Source organism: Panthera uncia, chromosome B1, assembly GCF_023721935.1.
Source record: "Panthera uncia isolate 11264 chromosome B1, Puncia_PCG_1.0, whole genome shotgun sequence".
NCBI classification, from domain to species: domain Eukaryota; kingdom Metazoa; phylum Chordata; class Mammalia; order Carnivora; family Felidae; genus Panthera; species Panthera uncia.
The window spans coordinates 5632364-5649333 of NC_064811.1; the positions used below are offsets into that span (position 1 = coordinate 5632364).

The 16970-nt window shown below is 53.8% G+C and overlaps 1 protein-coding gene across 1 annotated transcript; it reads left to right on the plus strand.

Annotated features, from left to right (window-relative positions):
* The first annotated feature begins 12415 nt into the window (after positions 1-12415).
* On the plus strand, positions 12416-16144 carry CYTL1 (cytokine like 1). Its single transcript, XM_049632630.1, has 4 exons — positions 12416-12578; positions 14133-14177; positions 14311-14439; positions 15577-16144. Exons 1-4 carry the CDS (start codon positions 12429-12431, stop codon positions 15658-15660), a joined length of 408 nt encoding a protein of 135 aa, XP_049488587.1. The 5' UTR covers positions 12416-12428; the 3' UTR covers positions 15661-16144.
* The last annotated feature ends 826 nt before the right edge of the window (positions 16145-16970 follow it).

A 16970-nucleotide genomic window follows, 5' to 3' on the forward strand; every position in this document is an offset into this window, starting at 1 on the left:
AACTACATGGTAATTTTGTATACTTTGAATACAAATATTTTCAAAGATGCTTAGCTCAGTGAGTATGAGTCCAAGTATCTGCTGGGAATGGCCAGCCCCTCTGCCCTGACTGGGGGGGCCGTAGGGAAGGTTGCTGAGAAGAATGATCACTGTTGGCCCATGAACTGGCCCAGGACACTCAGAGGCTTGTCACCCCCTCCCCTGTCCTTGAAATGTGGGTTCCTCTTGCTTTCCCTGCTGTGTTCCCAGAGGCTACTCCAAGGATAAAGCTTTGACATAGTGATGCTGTGTTGAGAATACCTGCACGGTATATGTGACTGAACCTAGTTAAATAAACTTAAGATTTGATGGGTGGGTGCAGGGGTCCATTCGTCTTGCTGCTGCCCAAGACAAGCATCTTATGGAAGTTCCCCGGCTTATTAAAACGGCCGCCTACCGGGGCACCTGGGTGGCTCAGTCACTTAAGTGTCTGACTCTTGATTTTGGCTCAGGTCATGATCTCATGGTTCGTGGGTTCGAGCCCTGTGTCAGGCTCTAGGTTGACAGCACAGAACCTGCTTGGGATTCTCTCTCTCTCTCTCTCTCTCTGCCCCTCCCCTGCTCATGTTCTCCCTCTCTCTCTCTCTCCAAGTAAATAAATAAACATTAAAAAACAGAATCCTGCCACCCAAAACAAAACCTGGAGTGGCCCGCCTCTTTCTTCCATCTGTCCCCTCCCTCTATGTTTCAGATCACACGCGGGAAATTCCCAAGAGGGTTGCAAGCCACCAGGGACCCCTACCCACCCCCCAAGGCCCAGCTCAGCCATCTGGAAATGCCCCCATTCTACTCCCCTACCCTGACAACGTGCAGACTTCCTCCTCTACCTGCCTGCAGCCATGGGGACACCCCACAGTCAAGCCCAATGCACACAGGGAGCCTTGTCCCCTCTCCCTCCTGTCTGCCTGGCATGCTCTCACTGCTCTGGTCCCTACAAGGAACTGAGAACATTAGCCACCATTTTCCCATTCATTGATTAAGCGTCACATGCTGAGCATCATAAGAAGCTCGTTAAGAACATTCACGTGATTATTGTAACCGCCCTGTAAAAAGACTGCTTTCCCACCTTCAAGGTGTGAACAGCGCGACTCAGGAACCGGCTCACCCGCCACTTCTCCGGTGAACAAGGGTGGTGACCCACCGTGAAGCGGCCCCTGCCGGCTCCTGTAAATCAGATCAAGAGGGAAAGGCGTGTGGGGCTCGCAATCTGCTTGTGACATGAGGAGCTTTGCTCTGAAATCCCCGAGCTGGCGAGTGATGGAGACGAGGCTGTCGGGGTCCCGACCCCCCACCCCGTGCTCAGCCGCATGCTCAGGTCTCTCCCCTGGGGCATCTGTAAAGGGAGGCAGTTTTGAGAGGTCTGTGGAGGTGCTCCTGGGACTCTATAACCGAATTCATGTCTAACCACAAAGGTGTGCGTTTAGCATCAGTGGAAGGGGGCCACTGCTGGCCAGTGGGAAGAAAGCTGACTCCAGCAGACAAAAAAGTTCACTATGCCCCGTGCTTCCGAGCTTACTGTTAAGACTCGCGTGATGAGGCTGCAAAATGCGTCTAGAACCAGAGTCGGAGGATGGGGCCTGGGAGGAGAACCCAGGAGTCCCCTCTGGCGTCAGGTCAAGGGCAGCGGCCAACTCAAGAACCGGCTGAAGCAGTATGCGCCTAGGAGGACAGCTTTGCGTGTGTTTGAAGGATGGTTCGAGCAGGAAAATGTGAAGATCCCCCGGGAGAACACCTGACACGACACCATGTTGTTTTTCGGGGTGAGGATCAAGTTTTAGCAAGCATCAGGGGAAACCAGGGCGACGTGGGTAACAAAAACGAGAAAGCTGTGTGGGGAAGCCCCGTAGGGGCGTGGTGCTTCCGAAGGCTGTTGGTAAAGCCTGTTCTGTTACTCATTCTTCTTCAGCAGGGAGGGAGCCCCTGGACCATTCCTGGGGTGAATCCCTGTGTTGGGTGCTCAGAACCCAGCTGGGAGCAGCGTAGGTGTGCTGGTACAGAGTTGTAAACAAGAAAAGGTCCGTGACTCACACTAGGACAGGGAAGTGCCCGAATCTAGGGGAGAACACAGCAGGTGGCTCGTCCTATTTAAAGTCAGAAAATGCCTTGTCAGGAAAAGGAGGATCCAGATGCCCAGGAGTCTGAGTCTGGTTGCCGGGAACGGCTTTCCAGGCACAGGAACAGCATGTCAGAAGCCCAGGTGTCAGAGGGAAAATGGTACCTTTGAGAGGTGTGTTTTATACACTTTTGATACCCATGTATAAGAAAATAGTATAATGGGGCACCTGAGTGGCTCGGTCGGTTGACAATTCGACTTTTGCTCAGGTCATGATCTCACGGTTCGTGGGTTCAAGCCCCACATGGGGCTCTGCGCTGACAGCTCGGAGCCCGGAGCCCACTTCGGATTCTGTGTCTCCCTCTCTCTCTGCCCCTCCCTCGCTCACACTTTGTCTCTCTCTCTCTCTCAAAAAAATAAATAAACATTAAAAAATCTTTTTTAAATAAGAGGATATTATTATAGTGCCCTCCGTAAGACTAATAATTTCCATACATTTTCTGGCTCCTCTCTCAAAACACCAATTCCGGGGGCACCTAGGTGGCTCAGTCCGTTAAGGGTCCGACTGTTGATTTTGGCTCAGGTCATGATCTTGCTGTGTGTGGGTTCGAGCCCCGCATCGGGCTCTGCGCTGTCAGCACGGAGCCTGCTTGGGATTCTCTCTCTCCCTCTCCCTCTGCCCCTCCCTCGCTCTCTCCCTCTCTTTCTCTCATAAATAAATGTAAAAAAAAAAAAAAAAAAAGACCAACTCTGTAGTTGTAAGAGGCATGGTTGCTATGGAACAATTACCTACTGAACGAATGAATTAGCAACCAAACAAGAGTCTGACGCCCCAGCAAGATGAAATGCATTTAGGAAAAGCAACGTAAACAGTGTGAGATCTCCGTGACCGGTCTGGAAACATACTCCTCAATCTGCCTTTTTTGCCTTTTCCCGTCTTTGTTCCGAAACGTCTCGACGGTACAATTTTATAGCGTGCTTAGGGCCCTGCCTCTCCTGTGCCACAGTGACTTTTTCTCAATTCACAAAACACCCCGTGCCTTTTAGACGCCAGTGATGCGTAGACACCGCGTGCAAATGAAGACAGTGCATAGACCACCCATAAAGAGCATCAGCTCTGGGATTCGGAAGGCCCGGGTTTTGTCAGCAGCTTACAGGTTGCCACCAGTGCGACTTTGAGCCTCAGAGCTCTGAGTGTCGATGGGGATCGGGTGCTCAGCTCTCAGGCGGGCTGTGGAGGGAGAAAGCCCCGGAGAAGCATCCAAAAGCCTCACACACGGCGTCTGCCCTCTTCCTTTCCTCGCGTTGTGCCCTGAGCAAGCCCTGCTCGCGGAGACGAGGGCCTCGTCGTGGAGGAAAAAGGGAACTATTCAAAAGAAAGAGGAAAAGGAGGTGGGCATCCTTGACACGGCTCACCGGTGGGCTCGCCGTGCCAGCAGCCAGGAGGCTCAGCCAGTTTCTGAAATGGTTTCAAAGGGGCTGGAACGCTTTCCGCCCCAGAGCTGAGTTACGCTCACCCGCTTCCTGCCTGGGCCGTGTTGGCTGCGAGGCTTCCTGAAGGGAGACAGGCCAAAGCACTCAGAGAGCTTCCCGAGGGAGGAAGCCTGACTTCACAGAAGCTGGAGGCCCCGGGAACACTGGACGGCAGAGGGGGTGTGGGGGCCCAGGCCCGGCTGGTGATGCAGGCTCCTGCTGGCGATGGGGACGCGGGACTCCAAGTGGCCTGCCACGTCGGGGCAGGGGCGGGGAGTGTGTGCGCAATAAAGGGCATCGTGTATTCCTTCAGCGCCCCCGTATTCTCGGTCCTCCACTAGGCCCACGTCCTTGGCCGCTTCCTGGGGTGGAGAGGGGTCCCAGCTGTACGCGTGTATTGCATGCACACGGTGTTTCCGGAGCTGAAAGTCCCATAAATTATAACCATGGCCAACCCACACTGCTTACTCTACGGCGGGCTAAGGGCTTGGCATAGTTGACCATTTAATCCTCTCTTAGCCCTGGAGGCCACCAGCGTTGTCCTCAGGCAAGGAAACAGAGAGGTCGAGTCAGGTAGCCGGGGAGTAAAAGCCACGCGGGGCACGGAGCCCCCTCTGCGAGCCAGAAACGTGCCGGGCCCCCCAGTTCTAGCGTGTGAGCCCGGAGTCGGGCCCTCCGGTTTGCGTTCAAACCTCCAAATCAAGCGGGGCCTCTCAGAGAAACGCTGAGTGGTGGGTACCAGGAGCTGGGGGAGGAGGGCCCCCTGGGGGCTTGGAGCTTGAGTCTGGGCAGCTGGGAAAGTAATTTCTGGAGGTGGACGGCCGCACCACGGTGACAAACCGCCTAATACCACTGACCCACTCGCTTCGAAATGGTTAAAAGGGTAAAAAAGTTACCTGAGGTAGATTTTACCACAATAGAAAAAGTTTTTTTTTCACAGGTACAGGGGAATCTAGCATAGCTCTAGAAATGTTCGCCGCATTGCACAGGCAATGGGTCCTCCTTCATTATAAAAGGAATCATTAGTGATGGAAACTGAGCTATAGATTTTCCGTAGACCGGGAGCCCTCGATATAACCAGTTCCCTGTCTAGCTGAGTCAGTTCTGTTCATGTGTTGGGGGGGGGGGGGTTGGTGGAATGTGTTAAGTGAAGCATTCAGGGTCCTACCAACAAAACCACGGGGGAAAATCCGGGCCTCTGAAGGTAACACAACGTGCTCTCATACAATGTGCTGTCCTTTAGCAGCAGGGAATTTTCCAAGTGCTCTAGAGACAGCATCTGGGGAGGGAGAGGACTCTTGAGGGAGTGTCCCCCATTGTGCCTGAATCCTCACGTCCGCCTCTGTGTGGGGGCTGAGGACACTGACAGCCGGGGGGTCAATCACCTTGCAAGGCGGGGGACAGGAGACTTACGGCCCGGGGCAGAGAGGCCCCTGGTAAGCAGTGAATCACCTCATCTGGAATGGAGAAAAATCCCAAACGTCACCTTAAATGAAGTCACCCGTCATTTCTCGAGGAAATTGAGGTTCCAAGATAGGGTGGGGGGCCGCCCCATGTCACACAGCTCGTTGGTATCTCAGTAAACAATCTTCTTCCTTCTTGCCTTTTCTCTGCCCCTCAACAAATATTTACCAAGGCCCTTCTCTCGGGCGGTGGCGTAGGGAGGTGTGTAGGATTTGAACCGGCCCGCGGACCACACGATTCATTCATTATGTGACCTTGGGCAAGTTGCTTAACCTCTCGCCTGCCAGTGTCTCATCCGTAACATGGGGATGTGAGGATTCCAGAACTGGCCTCGCAGGATTCTTACGAGGATCGCCGTGGTGTCACGATGCCCTAACACGGGCACCGGGCGTTCAGCAAGCTCTGTAGCTGTCTGCTGTTGGTCGCTCCCGGGTCCCCACCGCAGGCACCATGGGACGTGGGAGGCGACGGAAGAGTTGCATCAGCTTTGCGGTTTTGCCGAGGGTCACCCTCACATCTCCAAGCCTCCCGTCCGGGCCTGCGCTCCGCCCGGGGAATACAGACAGAACCAGCTCCGCTCGGGCCACCAGGAAGCCCGTGTCTGGCAAAGACGTTGACAGAAAAAGCATCGTAAGGCAGCAGGGGGGAATATTACACGTGTGTTACTAAGTGAAAAATTATAACGCCCTACGAATTGCCTTCAACAATAGTGTCCTGCTCAGTGTCTTTGCTTCCCGTTGCTGGGCAATAAATTCCCACAAAGTCGAAGGCTTAAAACAACACCCGTATTTATTAGCTCCCAGCTCAGGAGGACAGAGACGTCTGGGTGGAATCTGCTGGGATCTCTTCACTGGGTCTCGCAGACAGGGACTGACATCTGGGCCTCTGAGGAAGAAGCTGTCCCCAGGCTCATTCGGGTTATTGCCAGAACCCAAGTCCCTGTGGCTGTAGGTCTGAGCTTCCTGTTTGTCTGTTGTCCATCACCCATGGCGGCCATCTGCTCCTAACGGCCACCACGTTCCTTCTCTGCCTTCAAACCAGCAATGCCAGATCCAGTCCTTCCCACGCTTGGAACCTCTCTGACCTCCCCTTCGGCCACCAACCAGAGGACACTCCCTGCTTTCAGCGGGTTCATGTGATTGGATCGGTCCCGCCTGGGTAATCTTCCTTTTGATGAGCTCACAGTCTACTGGTTAGTCCCCTCCAGGACACCGACAAGACCTGTTTGGCCCTGTAACTCACCTAGCCACGGGAGTGACGCCTGGTCCTATGCCCAGGCTCTGCCCGGGCTCCAAGGGAGGGGGTGCCTAGGTGTCGCCGGGTTTCATCGTAGGATTCTGCCCACCCACCTCGGTCGGGCTGGGCCAGGTCTTGTGTGGTAACAAGCAAGCATTAGTCCACACCACGGTGGGCTGGGCTGCCGCCCTGGGTCCTCTCCACCTCGGGGTGAGCCTGAGAGAACAGCCACCATCCATCTATGACTCGGGCGGTCCCACAGCAGAGAGGAAGAGTGTCATCCAGCATGGACCGGCTCCTAAAGCTTCTGCCCAGAAGTAAAGCCCATCACGTCCTCTTCTGTGCCAACGCACCCAATAACTCACATGGCCACGCGCAACTTGAAGGGGGCAGGACGCTCAGTCCCAGCGTGGGTCTGGGAGAGAGGAGCCTGGACGGATTTGGCGCCCAGCACCCATGACAGCCGTAAGTAGTGAGTCATGGAGAGAGAGCAATGGTCGTAAGCATCGGCGCCATGCTGGGCACTCGGGTCGGGACTGTGTTAGCCAGAATGCTTCCATCTGCGAGACAGAGAGGAAGCCTCACTGAAGCCAGCGCTAGCAAAACCCGATACTTGGTCCGTAGCCGGAAATGAGCCCAGGCAGCTCACAGAGTCCACCCAGGAATTGCAGGACTCTGCATCTGGACCCGGATCAGGGATGTAGCTCCATCCAGACTTTTCCTCCGTCCACCTGCCCGCTCTGCTCATGCACATTCTAGCCACACCTGTCCCTCCGGCGGAGACCCCGGCCCCGGGGCGGGAGACACAGCTGCCGCGGCCACAGTGGAAACTTCGGTGGGATGAGAGAGAGGCTGTCTCCCTGTCCCCGACCATCGATCCCAGGGAAGCACGTGGGTCCCGTGCCCATCACCTGTGCCCATCACCAGCGCCAGGGCGGTGAGGTAGGAGCTGGCCCAAGACGGAGAGAAAGAGCAAGGCCTATCTAAGCAGAAAAGAAAGGAAAGATAAAGAAAAAGAACAGCCCGGCCCCCACAGCCACCCCAGCTGCTTCATGTTTAATCTTCACGGAAACTCGGCAGTAAATGTTATAAATCCCACGCGTCAGAGGCAGACGAGGGATGACAAGATTTGCACACATAATGCCATTTGTTCACATCATTGCAGAAGTGAGACTGAAAGTCTGTATTACTCCAAAGCCTCTGCTCTTTCCGCTAAGCCAACCGGGACTCTCCTTAAAAGACTCCTTCTGAGTCCCTTCTGCATAAACAGGCCCGGGGAAAACATCTGGGAGAACTCGTCCGGTACACTGGATCCCATTAAAATTTGATTCCGTGTCTTGGAGGCTTATAGAGGGGTCTGTTGTCTAAAACATGGGATTCTTTTTATACTCACTGCCCAAAAGCCAAGCCCTGCCTTAGTGTTTGTCTTCATTCCTTCACTCGGGACCATGTGGGCCAACTTTCCTCTCGGGTTTGCCAAGATCACCAGTAACACGCTCAAAAACACATCACCTAAACAGGGGGACAAGTGTTGCTTTTAATCAAAGGAAAACTGACATCAACAGGAACGCTGGGGGTAACGTTCTGGCTAGTCGTTCAACCTACCCCCACCTCAAATACCTCCTGGCTGCCACTGCCGGGTCAGGGCAGCACGGGCGTCCCCGGATCCTGGCTTCTGACCTCAGAACGCAGGCAGGCAGTGCGGAGACCCAGAGGTGGCCCCTTTGCCAGAGAAGTGGCCTCCAACGCTAGCCTCTGAAGTTAGCATCTCAGACTCTGTTTTCTGAAGAAGCTGTCCCTGGGCACTTCCTGTTGGACGCAAGGCAACGGGGATTTGAGAACGGCCACGGCCATTTCAACCTCGGCTGCCGTCGCAGACACAGGACAGGAACATAGGGAACATTCGGGAAAGGTGCGATTCTGCATCAGAGCCAAGTAACAAGGGGGCAGGAAAACAGCGAGTTGGCTCAGGAATCTCCCATAAGCCCTGGGGCCAGGAACAAAGAGCATTCTCCTGGTTATTACCTGCGTCACTTATCGGAATCTGCCAGTCTGAACAGCGAGAAGGAAAAGGTTACATCCTTTTTATCTAGAAGTGCTAAAAAAGGGGCCCCAGGCTATCAAGGTGCTAGGTCACAAGACAAGCGAGGGCAGGGTCGGCTACCAGCTCCAGCCTTTCTTTAGTAGTCAGGGGCAGACGTTACATCCCTGGACAGGGATGACGTACCATGTGTCCTGCACTCTATCGGCAGCCACTTTGTGACCACGCGGGGGCCTGGCTTCAGGATGGAGCAGACAATATGCGTGTCAGAAAAGGTTTAACCAAAGAGGCAGAAGAAAGACATAGTAAGGGATTCACTATAAAGAATTGGCTGACACACTTGTGGAGGCCAGACAAGAAAGTCCAAAAGGAGTAGGGCAGGCCATCAGGAAAGGCAAAGAGGAACTCACAGGATGGGCTGAGGCTGCTCCACAGGCAGAAATTGTTCTTCTTCAGGAAAGTTCTTCTTCATTTTCCATTCTACTCTTGATATCGTTCAACTGATTGAATCAGGGCCACCCAGAATATCTCGGACAATGTCCCTTCCTTAAAGCCGACTGATTATGGACTTTAATCACATCCACATAATATCTTCACGGAGACACCTGGTTTTGTGTTTGACTGAATAACCGGGAACAGTAGCCTCAAGAAGCTGACCTATCAGAAGGCCATCATAGTGTGGAATAGGGAGGCAGGAAAAGATGATTTCTTAATGATGTCATTGAGTCCCTAGATCAAACCATTCCTGAGCTCCATGCTACCATCGCACTTTCCAGGTACACTTTCCAGAAATTTAGCCTTTGGCTTCTCAAGCTGTGTCTTCTGTAACGTGCCACCTACAGTCCTAACTGACCCAAGAGGGACCCAAAATAAGGAGGTGACAGCCTCATTTTGATCAAACTTCTCAAGAAGGGCTGCTCCAGTCTGCGTCCCAGATGGTATGAAACCCAGTGACACACACCAGGGTGAATAAAGGGGTGGTCGTCTCCAGTTGGAGGAAGATGTTTACCGAACACGTGCTCCGTGTTGGCCCCAGGCCCCACGCTGTGGACATAAAGCACAGTGGACACTTGCTCTGCCCACGGGGGATGGGTAAGCAGACAGACAGCAGCCAGAGTGGACAATGCCGTGGCAGAGCAGGGGAGGGTGATGGGTCTGTGGGAGATGGTCGGGCAGAGGGGACCCAGTCCAGCCTCTGTGGGTCAAGGCAGGCTTCCTGGAGAAAGCGGCATTTCAGCTGTGAACGGAAGGGTGAGAAGTAGCAAACCGGGACACTAGGTGAGGGAACGGTGTTCCAAGAAGAGGGAACAGCATATTTGAAAGATAAGGCCACTTGGGTATGGTGACTACAGACCCTTGTGACTACTAATGCTGTGTGGTTTGGAGTAAGTCACTCGGCTTCTCTGGGCCTCGGTGCCCTCAAATGACGACGGTAAAATACATGCACTGACTTTTGCCCTGGCCTGAGAGCAAGGCAGCACTTCCAGAGTTAGTTATCATCATCGCCACCAGGAAGAGACTGGAGAGGTGGCCGGAGACCTCAGAAGGTCTTCCAGGCCTCGGGGAACCAGGGGAGCCCTTGAAACGGGCTGGCGAGAGAGGGTTTCTGCTCCAGGCAGAAAGACGTTAATCATGATGCGATTGTGGGAAAAGATCCGGAAGCCACTTCCGCGGGAGACGTTTGCTCTGAAAGAGAGCCGACTCTGTCTGGAGGGGCAAGGATGGGTGCTTGAGCACAGACCGAAGAACAGGGGTGGCCTGAGGATGGGGTCAGGGCTGTTCTGCGGAAGAAGGGAAAGCAGTTTTAAGCCAAAGATGGCGGCACAAGGGAGTCATCACAACTCACCTCCCCCTTGGGGAAAATCTGCATCAGCCAGAGCTGCCCCGAGCCTGGAGAGTGGCCCCAGCAGGCAATGAGTTCCCCATCCAGGGAGGTAGGCAAGCAGACTCTGGAGGCGCACTTGACAGGAAGGGGGTGAAGGTGAGCTCAGCATCTGGAGCTCAGGGTGCAGGAGAAGCTTCTGATCTGCCCGAGGGGCCCCATCCACAACCGCTCGCTCACCGTGTCCCGGGTGAGACAAGGCCGGATCTCCTAGCGACATGTTTATCTGGACTTCAAACGCACTGACGACTCCTGTCTTCCAGCACACCGTCCTCTCCACCTGAATGGTCCAAGGACTTGTTTGGGTGCCTGGGCTTGTTTTTCTTCCCTGCTCTGAATCTGAAGCTCATTCGATGGACCCATCCAGAAGCCCTGGAGCCTTTCAAAGCAGGCCTGGCGTCCCTGGCTGGGCCCGCTGGTCTGCCAGGGAGGCCCACGCGGTAGGCACTCCATGCGGGGAGTGAGGGACTCCTTCATCCAGAGAAAACCACCTCTCTGTTTGCTGCCCGCCCAGCTCCAAACCCACACAGTCCTGTCCTGTCCTGTCCGGGAGGGTGCCCAAGAGACTGTCCCCAGGTCATGTCGATAAAAGTGGTGAGAGAATCCACTCTCATTTGCAAAACAGGAAGGCGTGGCTGTGATCCCAGCCCAGGGCTTTCACACCGGAAAGCTAGATAAACAAGACCTCGGGCCTGGAAGGGATGGGGGTGGCTCTGTTTATGGACAGGGGATGCACGGTACCCGGTCAGGATGGGATTTCTCGGGGCGGATGCCGCAGGGAGAGGCTGGGGCGGGACACCACACTCCTTTGTACCCTCCCTTGCAGCCCGAGAGCCCTGGGAGACCTACAGACACAGGCCCGGGTTCCTCATGAGCCTTGTGACCTCAACCAGTTTCATGTCCCCCGAGACCTCTGTTTCTTCGTCTGGGAAATGGGAATGACCCCACCCACTTGAGGGACTTTCCGCGAGGCTCATGGCACTTGTGACAACAGCCGGGATAGCTGTCACAGAAACGGTGTGCAGTGACGCTCGGTGTCGAGTAGGTACCTTCCTCTCTCTGACAACTCCTCTCCTTGCCTGTTCTCTGGTCCCCCTTGGGCAGCCCAAGGGCCTCAAGTCCATCTCTGACCGCGAGGATCTTGCTTCTCGCAGGAGGACAGGGCACAAAGTCCCGCCTGGACCCATTTGCTTCCAGCTTTGCCACCTCGGGCCAGTTGCTGGAATCCTCTGAGCCTCAGTTTTCCCACCTGGAAGATGGGAAGGTTTTCGGCGCCTGCGCCCCCACAGGGACACTCGTGTGCGTAGAGACAGTGACATTAGCTCAGCCAGTGACACTAGGTCTGTGTCCTTTATTCCTCACTGTGGGCCTCTGAGCTAGGCGCTCCTGTCATCCTCATTTCACAGACAACGAGAGGGAGGCAAGAGCCAAAACACCTGCCCAAGGGCGTCACCGGAAGTGGGCCCCTCTCTGAGGGGAGAGCTCATCCTTAACCGGGTCTCCGTACAGGAGCGTCACCCGTAGAGCCTTGTCACTAAAGGAGCCACTGCACATTCAGAGAAACCACGCTTCCCGAGGGTCTGCTCTGTACCGAGGCCTGAGCCGGGGGCTTGAAGTGCTCCCGGCTTGCGGGTGCTCACACATCCCCCCAACCACAAGCACGGAAAGAGCCCGTCTTGCAGACACAGAGGCGCAGCCACTCCAAGGGTAAGTGACCCCCTAGGCTTCCTCAGTGGTGGCTGGACACATCGACACCGGGCTGCCTGACCCCAAGCCCCTGCATCACTGGTGCTCAATCCCTCACCTCCGGCCCCTCTCCCTCCCCCGGCTCTGCTCTGGTTTAACAACAGGGTCCCCACCCCGCAACTGCGAGCCCGAATGCCCACCCCTCACCCCGAGGGAAACTCCGTCCTTGTCTTCCTGTGGTCCCCCACCCCCTCACCAACCGGCCCTGCCTTTTCAGGAGCGCCCCTGCCAACAGAGAAGGTGTGGGAGAGGAAGGGCCCCCCCCACCCCCATCCTTTCCAGGTGTCCCCAGGCGGGCCGCTCCTCTCACAAGGCGGTGGGGGTGGGGGGGGCTTCAGGTCTGAAAGGATCCAGTGTCCAGGGCCAGGTGGGCGTGCTCCGTGGCCTTGGCGGGGGCCCACAGGAAGCGGAGGAGGTGTGGAGGACCACCCCCAAGCCGCCGCTTAAAGGGGCGCCTGCCGGCCACAGGGGCGCAGTGAGACTGCCTTAGCACCATGACGCCCGGGCTGCTCCCACTGCTGCTGCTGCTTCTGGCCGGACCCCCCGCGGCACAGCCCGCTCCCCCGACCTGCTACTCCAGGATGCTGAGCCTGAGCCGGGAGGTCACTGGGGATGCCAGGCGCCTGCAGGCCATGGAGCCCTCGGTGAGTCCCCACCTGCCCTCCGCCCCCGCCAGGAGGCTCCGTGCAGACCCAGTCTCCCAAAACGTGCCTTTGGGCCGGGAAAACACACACACACACAAACACACACACACACACACACACGCTCTTTTTTTTTTCTTTTCTGGTCAATGTTTATCTCAAGGGTTTGCATTTTATTCCCATCCTACTAAGTAAGATAACAGTGGTTTGCATCTCTTTTGTTTTGACTAGAAGGGAAATCTATCCGAGACCTCACAAGGTCTTTGTTTGTAAGTTGCCAGCAACACTGAGAGGATTGAGAGGATCTGTTGTAAAATGAAATAAAAGCTCCCCGAGGAGCCTAGGGCTCCGGAGTTGAGGAGGAACACAGAACTAAGCTCATTGCCCTCACTGAGCCTGGCGATGGTGAGCGTGGGCTGAGGGGGTGACCCCCAGAACGGGTCCCTGCTGCAGGACCCTGGGCAAAGCGCTCGGCCCCTGAATCTCAGTGTGATGGGCTGGGGGGGGGGGCGGGTAGAGAGCCCGCCACCCCTTCGGGCGCTGGGAGGGTAAAGGCGTGAATGAGACAGGCTTGCGCAGTGCCCGGGCCCTGCCCCGGAACGTTAGTGCTGTTATCACTGCTGTTTCAACAGGCAGACCCAGGACACGGTGGGGGCAGGAGGTTCCAGAAGAGCTGCCCAGAGCTAGAACCCAGGCCCCCTGACCGCTTGTCCGGTAGAGAAACAAATGAAACCTCATTAAGAGCTTTGAAAAAATATAAAGTGTCTCTTCACCCAGCGTAAACACTTCAAACAAAATGTAATGTTTCTCAGATGTGGGATTATGATAACCTTGACACCTTTTATTTTTATTTTATTTTATTTTATTTTAAAACTTAAATAATGTGTATTTTTTCCCTAGTTATAACAGGCATATATAGTAGATTCCCCCTTATCCATGGATTTGCTTTGCGGGGTTTCAGTTACCTGCGGTCAACCGCGGTCAGCCGCGGCCCCAGAGCAGACGATCCCCCTTCCGACGTATGGTCAGAGGGTCAGTCTATTCTAGTATGTTGTTGTCATTGTTCTTTCATTAGTAGTAACTGTTAATCTCTCACTGAGCCTAATTTATAAATTAAACTTTATCTGGGCTCGTACTTATGTATTGGAAAAAAAATATGATCTATAGGGTTCAGTACTATTTACGGTTTTGTGCACCCACAGGGGTGTTGGCATATATCTCCCACGTATAAGTGGGGCCGGGGGGGAATACTGTGCTTTATAGAACAGTTGGAAAAAGCACAAAGGACAGAGAAGAAAATAAATATCACTTGCCATTCTGCCACTAGCGGTAACAACTGCCCTAACATTCTCGTGGATAGTATTACAGCTTTCTGACCATGCATAGGTAATCAAATCCATGCACGTGCGCGTGTGTGTGTGTGTGTGTGTGTGTAAAATCAGATCAAGGAAGGTGTGTATGGGGTTGTATGGCTGTTGGGAGGGTGGCAGGGAGCCTTGTGACCAGCCGATGTTGTGTGCCCGTGGGCATCATGGTAACCCGTATCCCTTCCCGCAGGAGGCGTGTGTGAGGTACCTGCCCAGGCTATACCTGGATATACACGTAAGAGGGTCTTCCTGCCTGGGGGAGGCATGGGGTGGGGAGAGAGCCTGTGCAGAAGGGCGCAGGGGCCCGCAACTCCTGTCCCTCTGGCTGCTGACTCCTCCGTGACCCTACCCCTGCTGTCTGCTCCCAGAACTACTGCGTGCTGGCCAAGATGCGGGACTTTGTGGCTTCGCCCCAGTGCTGGAAAGTGGCCCAGGTGGATGCCTTGAAGGACAAAGTGCGGAAACTGTACACCATCATGAACTCCTTCTGCAGGAGAGTAGGTGGCACTATTGAAAATTCCTTCTCTGCTTGTGATCAGCCAAGATGCTCAGCCCAGGGCTCTTAGAAGAGGAGGGCGGGGGACGGGGGTGCTCCGGAGATGAGGAGAAAGGAGGAGAAACGTTTATGGGGTGCTTTCAGTTCACAAAGCCCTTCCTCTACCATTGCCACCCTTGGTAAGTGACGGGCACTCAGGACAAGGCCGTCCCCTCCATGAGTCACATTGGTATGGGGACAACATCCAGGGCCGTATGCTAAACCTATGAGACAGACTCGGCCAGGAGCCAAAAGGGGCAGGGATGGGAAGAGAAGGCTATGAATTCGGGGAGCTCCGAGCACTGGGGTCAGAGGAGACTTTCCAGAAGAGGGGCTTCAGATGCTCTGTGATAGGAGGCTTCTGGTAGGAGAGGGGAAGGAGGCAGAAAAATGCAGAAAACGTAGAACACCAAAGCCTGAGCACTAGACGTAGAAAGCAGAGTCGTGTGATCCCCGGGGGCACAGGCTTCCGCATCAGACAGACCTGAGCTCGGGTCCGTCTTCCTGCTTCCCAGATGGGAGCCACTCGTCCCTGCTCTCAGCCACACATTCCCCATTTGTGAACCAGAGACACAATGATGCCCACCTCACGCCATCATTGGAAGGATACTGGTAATAACGACTCCCCGACCATGGGTGCGGGTCGCTATAGGAACTCCATTGGTCCTAAGACGTTAGCGAAGTGATCACTCAGAGAATTCCTAGCACCAGGACTGGGCCCAGGGTAAGTTCTCAGGATACATGATTAGCTATTTGGTTCCATTTGTTCGTGAATCAAAGATTTGCCATGGATTTCCTCCCCACTCCCATTTCCGTCCTCATTCCCCTCTGCCCTTGGTCTGTGGGGTGGGGTGGGGGAAGACAGGGAGAAGGTACAATTATAATACAGGATTATTTATATTTCTAATGCAGTATTATATCACGTTCTTTGGGAGCGTGAAGACGTGGCCGGTTCTCCTTGGGAGAATAAGGGACGGGAAGTTTTCACACAAAAAGAAATAACCGAACAGCCTTTGAAGATAACCAGGAGTCCTACTGTCGTGCATGAGCTCTGGGGCCACATTCGGTAACATTCTTGCTCATTGCACATCTTTTTCAGGATTTGGTGTTCCTCTCCGATGACTGCGATGCCTTGGAATACCCAGTCCCAGTGACCACGGTCCTGCCAGGCCGTCAGAGATAGGACAATCCAGAAAGAGAGCCCAAGGGGACCACAGTTATGTCAGCTGCCCAGACTCAGTGGGCTAAAGCCAGGCGCCCTGGCAGGTCTCTCTGTCACTGTAGTATCAGAAACTGTCACGTCTCTCCACCTGCTGGAAAGCAAGGTGCGTGCGCCTCCCCCAGAACCTACCTTGAAGACAGAAGTCTTGCTTTCATTTCCGCCTGGTTTTGTCTTGGCAGGATGGTTAGATGCACAAGGATGTGTATTTGATCACTGAGAAGGAAAGGGGAAACCAGCTTCTCTTGTATGAACGTCTAGCTTGAGAGCAAGCAAAACAGTAGGTTTGTATTACTGCTTTAATGTAGTACCAGTAACATTTTTCCTTCTTGATAGGTATCTGCGTACATGTAGCCAATCTTCTATTTCTTACCCTCTCCCACCATCAACTTTCATTTTTAAAGAAATTTCACTGCCAAATAAAGTGTATCTGCAAGGTTCATAATCACATAGTGCTGATGGGGACCACTTTTTCTTTCAAAGGTGATGAAAATCAAATAGACACTATCTTCACCGGGAGAAACACGTGTCCTGCAGTATTTGTCCAAGGTGGACATGAAATTGTTTATTTCGCGGACTTTCTGAAAGTTGCCGCTCTTCGCGAGATGCACTGTTCTCCCTCTTTCCATCAAGCATAGTGTTTCTGGGTCTGTTTCAATCCACCTGCATGAATGTCTGTCCTTAAAGCATTGAGACACGCCCACCATATACATTTGGGGGCAGACTGTACCTTGTATTATACCCACAGGTAGTGCAATGTCTGGCACTTATCACAAACACCAGGTCATTGGGTCCTTGATTGCTGCACCAGCAAGAAAAATAAACACGTGAGATTACACGAGACTCAAAAGCTTCTGCACAGCACCGGAAACCATCAACAAAATGAAAGGCACTTATGGGATTGGGAGAAGATATTTGCAAACCATGTATCTGATAAGGGGTTAATATTCAAACTGAGGAAGGGACTTCTGTAACTCAATGGCAAAACAAAAACAAAAACAAAAACAAAACGTGAACAAGTAATCCAATTTCAAAAATGGACAAGGGACCTGAATAGACACTTCTCCAAAGGGACATAAAATGGCCAAAACGAACCTGAAAATATGCTCACCATCATGAGTTATCAGGGAAATTCAACTCAAAACCACAAGGAGACATCACCTCATACCTCTTAGGGTGGTTTTTACCAAAAAGACAACAGGGAAGGACTGGTGGGGATGTAGAGAAAGCAGAACCTTGTACACTGTTGGTGGGAGCGTAAATGGGTGCAGCCA